Consider the following 12,074-nt stretch of genomic DNA (forward strand, 5'->3'; position numbering starts at 1 on the left):
TTTATCAAGACTAGATTGTCCCAATGACCCTTCATTTGGAGCATACACAAGCAGTTTGGAGTGTGGCATAATTGCTATGCAAGAAGCCTACACGCCTATTAGCTTCATTACAATTCTTACAGTGAGTGGTCAAGCAGACTGCAGACTGTAAAAGAGACAGCATTGTCTGAAATGCCATCCCTGTCTGTTCATTGGGAAGAGATTACCCAGTGATAACTTTTAACACTGAATGTCAGAAGGGATGGATTATTTGGGGTAAGTGGTGGGATTTCTTTATGTCTAAGGTGAACCCTAGGTTGTTAAGTTGGGACACCACTGTCTATGAGTGTGCACTAGGCATTGTTGCCTTCTGCTACTCAGGAAGAGCCAGTCACTGAGGTATACGAAGACATGAATGCTGCCTTCGTGCAAAAGCTTGGTCAACACTGCCAAGCACTTTGCAAGGCTGTAGTGACTTTGAAGGGTAGGACTTTTTACTGCTAGTGTTGTCCTGTTACCAATAAATAAAGGTACTGGGAATGGTCAGGGTGGATGGAAATCTGACAGTAGGCATCCTTCAGATCTAACATCATCACAAAGTCCCCTTGTTGAAGGAGCAAGATGACGTCCTGCAAGGTTGTCATATGGGCATTCTCCGACACGATGCATCACTTGAGTGAAATTAAGTTTAGGATGGTTGCGAAGGACTCGTCCTTCTTTGGAATGATGAGGTACAGCAAGTGCATGCCTTTGCTCTGTTGGTGTGGTAGCACGGCCTCAATTACACCATTTTAGAGGACCACCTAAACCTTCTCTTTCAGAATTCTGAGGTGGTCTTGGATGAGGATATGGCGGCTGGGCAGTATGTTGTTGGTGGTGGTTGCGTGGCACACTAGGAAATAGCCCTTCTGAACTACTGCTGACACCCATTAATTTGAGGTAATCTCCTCTCAGCAGCAAAGGAAATCTTTTAGTTTTGCCCCAGACAGGTGTGTGACCGGGGCCGGGGAGGAATATGGGGGTAGGCTAGCGGTAACTCATTGTTTGGAGAAGAAGGCTTGTTTACCAAAGCGGGCTCTGCCCCTGCCCTTCCTTTTGTTTCTATATTCACCCCTTGTGCATCCTTTGTTTGTCTGTGTCTCCTGAAAGAGCAGCTGCTGCTGTTGTTGTTGTTAGGGTTATGTCTGATGAGGAGGTGTGGCCTCAGCCCTGCCCCAAGATTGTTAGATGTGAAAGGCTCCCCTTGAATTGACATTTTGTAGGGTACTCATGGATTTAGCTATTTCAGAGTACTTTTTATTTTTTTCTAAAATCTCATCTACCTGGGGCCCCAAAGGAGTGCTCGTCATAAAATGGGATGTTGAGCAGGTGCTATTATACTTCCAGTTTAAACCCCGAAATACGTAACTCTACATACTAATGCAACATAATGCTTAAATTAATTCCCCGTGAAGCAATACCCACTGCATCTAGTGTGCAACAGATACTGTCATTTGAAGAATGTTCCCCCCAGCTACAACCTCTTGGCCCTCTTCCCATAGGTTTCTGGGACATGTTGCACCAGAGTCTCCATTTCCCCAGTAAAATGTGAGTGTGAGTTGAAATTCTACATTGCAAAGCACAATAAATTATCTCACTCCAAGTCAAGAGCCCATTCCTGCTCCAAGTCTTGGTCGTGGTAGAGGTCCCCACCCATCAGTAAGTTTAGGACAAAGTCCAAGGACATATCTTGCCACAAACATAAGAAGTGCAGATGGGAGTCCTCTCACCACTGCTACAAATACAGGAAGATCTTCGTAGTCAGCACAAAAAGGCCTGATCAGCACGAGTTAGCTAATTTTGACTCTATTCCACAGCTGGAGTAGGTGGGCCCTGAATTTCCTGGTTATTCTAGACTCCACAGCAGGGAGAAGCTTTCAAGGAGGCAACACTGCAGTTATACCAGACAATTCCAGATCTTGTGGAATTCCTTTGGTGCCATGGATCCGCCAGGGTCCCCAACAGAACTTTTACTGGGAAGACCTGCCTAAGTTCTGACTGGCCGCATTAGACCTCTGCCCAGCTCACCACTGGAACTGGGCCATGCCTCCACTTCTTTGCTAGAGGTCATGTGGGTTTCAGCCAGGCTGGCAATGGATCCGGAAATTAGCTTGGCTAAATTTAAGCCAATGTCTTGCTATGAGATTAATAAAATACAGCCAGTTGTCAAGGTCAAAGGGTTAATTTATTTAGATCGGAATCTTTAAACCAATACACAGTACTTACTTTCATTACAAAAAGACGATGTCCATCAACAGTAATACATACAAAATTCTCATTGAGCTCTCATTCCTTTAAAAGAAAGGTGTGAATGGCCTTCTTTCAGACATTTAAAGCTGGGCACACATTATCAATTACCCCAACAATTTTTGTCATTATAAAATTCATAAAACCGGTTATCTCTAGACACAAATCAATTTAAAACCTTAAAATCTATTTCTGACTTATTAAAAAACTCTGTACAACCTTTATAAATTTCCCTAGTGCAATTACAATATCAATGCTTGGAAGATCCGTAAGTAGAACAAGTGCTTGACTCCTATTCCTTATGTCATATTTTACGAATAATGGCCGCAGCCAAAGTTTACGCTGTTCTAAAATATTTATACAGTCCAACAAAAAGTGCAAGGTATCCCCTTTTGTACCCAACCTGCATTTACAGTGCCCATTTGGGTCCAACATTTTGGTTTCGAGTTATTTATTTGATATCCATGGGTTGATCCCAATACGTAACCTTCGGATCTCTTGTCTAAACCACGGGTTAGGCAACAGATCCAAGTAGGGGAACCAGATTTCCTTTGCCCATGCATTCATCATGAACTCCACCAATCTTTTTTTTACCAAGATATTCCCTGTCCGTGCTTCTAGTGACCACTTGTCCTTTAGTTCTTAGCTCTTGTTTAGAGCACTCGATTGTTAGCGAAGCACCAGATATATCCACATTCATATTTTCGCAGGCCTGTAACATTCTCTTCCTACACATTTTTGCCCATTTTAGGTCACTGTGTTGTATTTCATTTCGACACCATTGGGCAACTTTTTGATCATTTTCGAGGCGTTTCCAAAATCTAATTGCTGCACATTGTGCCTGGACCCCCCAGGCAGTTGTCCCTAGCTCTGTTCTTATGGCTTGCACCATTGCCGATGGGGGTAGGGATAAGAGCTTTTTCAAGCATTTTCCTTCCTCCAGGTCCCAGACTCCCTTACCGCTCAAATAAAGGATTTCTGCTCCATAGAGGACTTGTGGTGGGATCATCGCATTGTAAGCTTTCAATAGTGGTCGATGAGACTTATCCCCATATGCCCGGTTAAACATTTTTAAACCAGCAATTGAGGTTTGTGACTTTGCTTTTTGGGCTTCAAGGTGTGTTTGCCAATTTAATTTTGTATCGAACCACACACCTAGGTATCGGTATTCATTTACAGATTATAGTTTAAGATCCCTAAAAACCAATTAAACTTAATTGCTTTTTTCCCAAAGCACAGGATTTTCGTCTTGTCTAGATTTACCTTTAAAAACAGATTTTTACAGTATTCATTAAAAGAGTTTAGTTTCTTTTGGAGGCCAATTTCTGTTTGGTCCACTATTACTAGATCATCTGTGTATAGCAGACACTGTACCTTTTTGCCGTCCATTCTTGGGCTGGCACTACCCATCACTTCTAGGCATTTTGGTAAATCGGATAGGAAGATGGAGAATAACTGAGGGGCCAAAACGCAGCCTTGCCTCAGACCATTTCCAATTGGAATTTTCGGCGTTAATGACCCCTCAGTATCCCTAATCACTTGGGCCCAATTTTCCCGGTGCAATTCTTTTAGTACTGTCAACAGATCTTTTGGGATATTTTTCTTTGTTAGTATTTCCCAGAGACAGTCCCTGTCCACTGAGTCAAATGCGGCTCGGAAGTCCACAAAGCAGCAACAAAGTTTTCCGTTCAGCTCTGATGACTTCCTTGCCATGGCCCATAAGGAGAAGCAATGGTCTATCGATGAGTGTCCTGCTCTGAACCCTCCATGTTCGATCGGTATTATTGAGTTCTCCTCAACCCAGACATTTAGTCTATTTAAGAATACCTTTGGTTTGTATTCTCTACCGTCTGACCGACTCATTCGTGAGGAAGGCTGAGGGGTGGTTGCGAGTGACCCGGTGGCCTGAATCGGGGCACTTTCTTCATTTGGTGCCCGAGCAGGTACTCCATCGGATGACCCATTCTTACCGGCAGATGGGTGAGGAGGTGGGGTCCACATCGGGTCCGACAGGTGGACCGGGGATCCCTGCACGAGAGTCTTAATCTCGCAGCTGCCCAGTCTGTTTGACCGGGTGGTGCCTTGTCCAGTGATCATCCCGACTGGGGTCCTGATTGGTGAAACTCTTGGATCTGACCTTTTGGTTCGAAGAGTCGGCAGTGGAAAATAAACTTGTTTGACCTATGTGTATCAGGTGAGTTTGCTTTGGTTCTTTGTGGATGGCGCCATTTTGATTTGCATTTGACACAGTCTGAGGACCATCTTTGGACAAGCGCTTGAATTTGTTTGAGTTCTTTATGAACATGGTACCATTTTGATTTGTATTTGATGAGGTCCGAGGACTGACTTTTGTAAAGATATTTGCAAATATCTGCTCTGCCTAAATAGTATACTTGTTTTCTTTTGAAAAATTCTGTGACTTAGTAAAACATTTGTTTGGGCTGTCATTGCTGTTCTGCTGCTGCTCAATTGGAAGAAAGTCAGCCAGCGCCTCCAGAAGGCACCCCAAATTTCGATATGTACGTAAAACATGTTTGCGAAAAGGAGTAGGCAGTCGATGTTTGATTCCCTCAGAACATGGCAAAAGGAAGCTAGACAGAGACTAATAAAATCGGAGAAAGAGGCCCGGAAGAGGAGAATGCAGACATTGACTCAGGAAGCTGTAGCGCATGATGGAGAGAAAATAAAAAGAGGAATAGAGTCTGCTGATAGGAATTTTCGATTACAATGTGAAAAGTCTTATGTTGCCCGAGAAGAAAATGATAAATTTGAGGAGGAATTATTACATACTTGACCTCCACCTCCATATGGATATGTACCCTGCCATGCCACAGCCTCAGTTCTCCGTTCTTTCTGTATCTGCTGCTTCTGTTTCTTCTGCTATTGATCAAGCTGTCTCGGCCACAGTGCCTCCTGCCCTTTATTTGACTTTGCCTTCTGTGGCTACGATGATTGACAGTCTTCCTGATATGGCTATTGTTTTGGCATCTCTCTCGCCAGCCCTCACACCTACGACACATTCACCAGCGACATTGGTGCCTGTTACTTCTGTTGCTACTCCTTCCCTGTTCCCCCATCGCCCGACATTACTGAGCAGTGGAACGCCAGTATGTGGACTAGGGGACGGGGACTGGGCGACTGCAAGGAAGCGACTGGGGCAGATATTGATACAATCTGATGTGAGCGATGAAGAGAAAAGGGTGGTAGTTAATCAGTCGCTCAGTGGGCTCGTAACCCTATTCAAAGTGTGGAGGATGTGTGGAGTGTGATGAAGGATTATGATCCGTTTATGCAGCAGCATGCCCTTAAGCACATGTCGGCTACTTTGATTGGACTGTGGGAACAGTGTTTCAATGATGTAGCACCCCAGATTATTTAGGATATTAGGGACCATGTATATGCTGCTTATATGGCACCTGGTGAGGTTTTTGGTAATGTCGCAACGCTGGTCACTTATTGTAATAGGCTGCTTGAGTAGAGTCCTTGACACTAAGACAGTATCCCAGTTTCCGATGAGGGAAGTCCATCCCATATATCACCCTGAACTACAGGAGCTATAGGATCCGCAGAATACTGTTATTAGACCGAGGGCAGAGGCCCGTTTCCAAACACAATGGGTTTACACTCAGTGGAAAAGGAGTGAGGTTTTGTCCCTTTAGACTCAGCTACCTGACCCTAGGAAAAAACCTACTGCATATTATAAGGAATTGACTAAGGCCGCTTCATTGACAGTGATGCCGCTTCCAGGTATTGAAATGTTCTTTAGTATACTGGTGCCCGTTGATATTTAGAGACAGGTTCAGACACAGGACCACATTGTGGAATTGGGTGGTACCTGGGATCAGATTAAAGCATGGGACTAGGAGCGGAAGCCTGAGGAGAAGCCTAAGGCCAAGGTACTAGTTTTGCCTGGTCGAATTATTACATATATGCACTCTCTTATTCCGCTGAGGAGGGTAGATTGGGACAAGTTAGCGGCATGTCGTCAGAAGAAAGAGAAGTGTTTCTGATTTTTTCACTCGGTTTGAAGGGGTGTTTTGGGATTTTAGCACACAGGATTTGTCAGTGGAGGGAGGTGTCTGAATGTTCGTTAATAGATTTGTTACAAACCTGCTTTCTGAGATTGCAACTAGGTTACATGCCTCGGAGAGCACTTGGACTACCTTGTCCCCTTCTGTAATATTGAGTATGGCGCAGTATTATGAGCACAGGGAAAATGAAGGGAAGGTGGAGAAAAAGCACAAGGAATTGAAGACAAAGGTGCTGTTGCAGCAGGCTTCTAGGGGAAATGGTAGAGGACAAGGTGATTCAGACTGGCAGCTTCCACGTACAAACTGGAATACTACGCCTGAAGGGCCGAATCAGTGTGCATATTGTAAAGAGTAGGGACATTGGTGTAGCAAGTGTTCAGTGTTGTTGCAGAACGTCACGGCCCCTAGAGGTCGAGGTTCTCGTGGAGCTGGTGGACAGGAGGGAGCTCACCATGGCGAAGCCTCACAGGATCGTCCTGAAAGTAACTAGTTTGATGACTATAGGGGCGGACAGTATTATCATGAAAACTATGACATTGACGAGGTGACGGGACTGTCTCGCAGCTAGGACAGCAGGGACAGAGTGAGGGACCAGTTCAGATACCTGTAAATCAGCGCGGTCCTTATGTTACTGCAGATTCGCATGGCTCAGCTAAGGAATTTTTGGTTGATACAGGTGCAATGAATAGCTCTATCTCTCTTTCACTGGTCCCGGAAGCAGCTCTGTCTGGCCATGATAATGTTTTGGTAGGATTTTCTGGCGTACCGGTCGTGAGCCCCATTTCCAAACCACTTACATTGACTATAGGTCCTTTTACTGAGGATCTGCCATTTTTTTTACATCCAATTGTGGGGAAAATTGGATGGGCTTAGATTTATTAAAGAAGTTGCATGCAGCCATTTATTGTTCCCCGGAAGAAGTTTACATGACAATGTGCCCGAATGTGGTCAGCACTAAGCAGTGCCTGTCCAAAGATGCATTCCTCCCTGCTGAATGGAAGGACGTGCCGCCCACGTTGTGGGTAACGGGTGACACGGACATAGGACTATTGCAGATACTCCCAGTTTCCATCAAAGTTAAAGATAATGCCATTTTGCCTTCTGTTCCTCAGTACCAGATACCGCAGTCAGGGAAGCGAGCCTTGTTGCAAATTATACAAGACTTGATTAAGTCAGGGGTTGTCGAATAGACGACTGCGAATGTATGTAACCGCCCCATTCTTAAGAGGGCACCTTCAGGCTCCTCTGATGTTCATCCAGATGTTTATCATTTTGTGATTGACTTGCGCAAAATTAATAAAATAGTAGTTCCTCAGTTCCCGGTGGTCCCTGACATTACTGCCCTTTTGACAGGGATTCCTTCTACTGCTAAATTCTTTGTGTCAGTTGTCTAAAAATGCATTCTTCAGTATCACAATCGATCAATTATATTCAAGATCTGAAAAGGGACACTTCTAATAAAAATAAGAAACAATTAAAACCTAAAACAAAAAGTCTCTTAGAAGCCCTCATACTTGAATATCAATTAATAGACCCCTGGAGTTGCAGGAACCCAGATAAAGATTTTTTTACATGCTACTCCCATCGGTTCCGGACAGCATCCAGAATTGATTTTTTTCTTAACATCCAGATCTCTTCAGATCTCAAAAACACAGAGTGGATGTAATCCTTTTTCTGATCATGGCAAAATTGAACTTGAGCTGGTATTGGGAGTAGCGGACGGGGAGCGTCCCAGGTGGCAGCTGGATCGCACGTTGCTCCAAAATCAGGACTGGGTTACAGGTTTTAGAGAGTGGATTGTGGAATATTTTTAAATGAACGATAACACAGCCGAACCTTTTTCAGTATGGGGCGGATTCAAAGCAGCTGCCCGCGGCCAGATTATTGCGTATACTAGTGCCCAGGCGAATGACAGAAAGCTAAAAATATGTAAGCTACAATCTGCCATAGAGAAAGAATAGGCCTTGCAGCTTCAACAACACCCGAATCAACTAGAGCAAACCAAAGCACTTTTAAGGGATTTCTTTATTTTAGAGATAAATAGCTCAAAAACCTACCAGCAAAGCGTTTACGAAGATAGCCAGCTGGTAGGGAAACTACTAGCTAATTCCGTGAGAAAGAGGCAGGAGTCATCTAGGATAGTAAAAATCCGCGACCCCCAGAGTGGGCAGGAAGAAGTTAATGGTGACAAAATCTCAAGGATTTTTTTGGACCATTTCGAGAATACTTACTCCACGGAATACCACGTAGAGGTAAAAATGATCCAGGAATATTTTTTCAAATATTCAGATCCCTAGAATTTCAGAAAATCGGTCCAATCAAATCAGGCTTGAAATAAGTTCTGCTGAAATACTAGACTCTATAAAAGCAACAGCCGGGGCTAAGGCATGTGGCCAGGATGGGTATCCAATCGAATTTTATAAAGTTTTTTCGAAAGAATTATTAATACCCCTAAAAAATATTTAATTATATTAGACTAGGAGGCCATCTACCCGCAGATTTTAAAGACTCAGCAATTGTATGTTTCGTTAAAAAAGATAAAAATCCAGATCATGTTAACTCATATAGGCCAATTAGTTTATTAAATTCGGATTACAAAATTCTTACGAAAATCTGGGCGGAAAGATTTGTACTTGCAGCACAGGAAGTAATACATCAATATCAGACCGGTTTTACTGTGGGACGATCAATTGCAGTATATCAAAGTGGGAAAGCTGGTGAGTTCAGTAAAGGTTAAAAAGGAAAACTGAAGAGGAAAGCAGAGATTTGTGTACAGTTTCTAAAGCCACATGGCCCTTATATTATGTAATATTGCCACCAGATGAGGTTCTTCGGGCCAAAGGTCAGTTACATATGAAAATAGAAAAAAATCAACCACAGAAGAAGACATCGTATTTTCCATTTCCTCTAACAAGAGCAAATAAAGTGCAATTATTTATCTTGATGTTCATATTATACAACATTCTCTAAGAATTGTGGGAACATTCTATTCTAATTCAGCATTTTTCTTCTACACTCGTGCATTCTGAATACACAGTTGTAGGTATAACGACAGGAGGAACGAGGAACATACTACATCTGGTATCCTACTCTCTATTCTTAGCACCACGTGATAGTAATAGCATAGTAAAATGTATAGGTCTGAAATGAGAAAATATTTACGCTACGTTCACTGGCTGAAAATGAGGCTAGAACCAAACTAGCAGTGTTTCAATGTGTTTAGTTTATCTGGTGACACCGAGAAGAAAACCTAGCATACTTAATGAGGAAAAAAAGAGGTAATTTGAGTGCTGGGGCAACATTGTCCTAGAACCAGCGAACAGCGCTTACTGACCTGTAGGCAAAATAAAACTTTCAATTCCAATAGGGGATTGCTGTTCAAGTGGCTCAACATCATCCTCTTCTTTGATGGGTAAAGAAACAACTGATGTGACAACTACTTGGTCTGTCAAAAGAACCAACAAACAAATCAATTAGTAGTCATTGAACAAATTAGGCCACCAGGAAACATCAGACTACAATCCATCTAAATACACATTACTTGAGGTATTGCATATTTTAAAACACCCCATAACAGGAAGTGCCAAAGTAAGTGGGGAAGGAGGTACATGGAGAAGAGAGGGGTGTTAAGCAATAAAGTCATAGGTGAGCTGTGATACCCCCAAAACAATAGAGGAAGCGTAGAGGTAATGGTAGAATCATCCTCCTAACAGATTTATCTAAACAAAAGGATTCTATCAACGTGTGATGTGATTAATTTTTATTATTTTTATATAATGCAAGTGCGGTACTAGGCTCTCTCTTTAGGATGTAAAGACGAGGGCACTATGTGCTTTTAAAATACCCCTCACACAATAAGGATCCCTTAGTGTCATGCTTCACTATGGGGGTCTTCCCGTCCCTCTATGGGGCGGGCGTGCTGCGACCTACGAGCTACGCGGGAGCACTGATCGTTGTGACAGAAGGCTTATGTGTTGGTGCAGTGTAGGTGATATCAGTGAGGTGTAGGGACCTAAATATGTGAGTGCAAGATTAAAAAAGGGGGTTTAAAAATTCCCTGGCTAGTAGAAAAAATATATTTTATTCACTTCTCTGGCTGGGAACATTAAGAAGGGGATTTTGAGGTAGAGCAATTAGCTGGCTACCTGGTCAATACCCTGTGATACCCTTCCTGTTCATTCACAATGCCATCACAGCAACGTAAAAACTCAAGGATGAATGTCACTGTGTAAGTAACAAAGCCACTGACTCTTACAGCAATGTAACATCTCTTTTTTGTGTTTGTTGTACCTTTCCCGAGATGGGCCGAAATCAGTGATAATACAATCAAAGCTGTGGAAAAACTCAAGGATGAAAATAACTTACCTATGCTAGCGCTGGGGCTGCTCTCTCTCGTTTGATGATCCATCAAACATTCCGCAGACTTTGCTTCTCTCTTTGAGCAACCGCCAACAAACGGTGATGACAACCCTTGAAAACAGGTAGAAAATAATGATATATTTCAGAAAATTGAGATTCATGGATTTTAAATAATGTGAAAAACAACTTTTAAAGAGCTATATCGTTCATAGGAAAAAGAGGCACTGAAACATTTTTCATTTACTCCCTTATCACTTTCTTTATTGCCTCAAATGAAAAAATTAAGGTAGCTACTGAGTTAAGCGTACAATGAATAATTTGCGTAGAAAGTGAGTGAAGTCCAACCTGGCACAAAGTGGATTAAGACCATTGCTTCTTTTAGGGGGTTGGTGTAGGAGGCTGACTATTTGTGTTGTGCACCTAAGAGATACACTAGGCAAATAGTCCATGTGACGCATATTGGTTAACAGGGGCTTTCTTTAAAAATCCCAAATGCTCTCTTTGTAGTAGTGTAGTTGAGCAGTTTAGGATTATCAAAGGGGAGTGTTAGGCATTTGTTGCACACACAGTCAATAAATAAGGCACACACTGAATAAGAAAATCTGAGACCAATTTAGAAAATTAGATAGATTTTTATAATAATTTAAGACACCAAGATCTTTGGAATCGGGTAAGTACTTTTCGAGTTAGCAATTTTCAGAATCACAGAAAATACAGCTGTCAGATATGAGGCATAAGCCTTGAACACAGTAATATTTTCCTATGCTAAAAACATACACTACATAGGCATACTTGCAATCAAGTTACAGGGTTGTTCTTCTGGACTTAAGTTACGTAAGTAGGGGCCAAGGTCCTTAGAACCACCAGTAGTTTTGATTTACCTGCCCTGGAGTGTCCAGGTGCAGAAGTGCTGGTCGCAAGGGTAGCCTCAAAAGCTACTGCTGAAGTCAATGGGGAAACCTGTAACAAGAAAAAGGATGCAATTGGGGACTGGGGAACCAGTCCGGAAGAACCCAAAGGGGAGGCTTGGATCTTTAGGGTCTCTGTAGGAAGGGTGCACTGCTGGTAGGCTCGGGGTCAGGTGTAGAGCGGTTTCGTTTGGCAGATTGCTTGCGTTGGAGGTTCTCACTTCTTGGGTTGACTTGGAGATGGAGACAAAACAGGACAACAGGGCTAATTTCGACGATGCCCTCTCTGATGCTGTTGTTCCATGTCGTTAGGTCTGTCTCGGAGTTGTTGGTGTCCGGGTTGGACACTGAACAAGACCTGGTTGTTGCAAGGGCTCTGATACTCTGGGTATTGGTGCTGAAGGGCCCCTGAAGGGTCTAGCGTCTCAAAATGCACTAGAGAGATAGGGCTGACCTCAGGGGGCATGAAGAACCTTTTCCTGGGCTGCTGCTGCAAAGGTGGACCCGGTGG

At 43.1% G+C, this 12,074-nt stretch overlaps 1 protein-coding gene across 2 annotated transcripts in view; it reads right to left on the reverse strand.

The window, feature by feature from the left end:
• LOC147708788 (uncharacterized) overlaps nucleotides 1–12,074 on the reverse strand; it is a 104,708-nt gene that overhangs the window by 23,686 nt on the left and 68,948 nt on the right. For both annotated transcript variants that reach the window (XM_086927419.1, XM_086927420.1), the window contains exons 4-5: nucleotides 10,662–10,766; nucleotides 9,631–9,741 (exon numbers count right to left, since the gene is read on the reverse strand). In XM_086927419.1, the coding sequence (XP_086783545.1) occupies nucleotides 9,631–9,741; nucleotides 10,662–10,766 (216 nt within the window). The remainder of the gene's footprint in view (nucleotides 1–9,630; nucleotides 9,742–10,661; nucleotides 10,767–12,074) is intronic.

The sequence above is a fragment of the Lissotriton vulgaris genome, chromosome 6, assembly GCF_964263255.1.
Source record: "Lissotriton vulgaris chromosome 6, aLisVul1.2, whole genome shotgun sequence".
NCBI lineage: Eukaryota > Metazoa > Chordata > Amphibia > Caudata > Salamandridae > Lissotriton > Lissotriton vulgaris.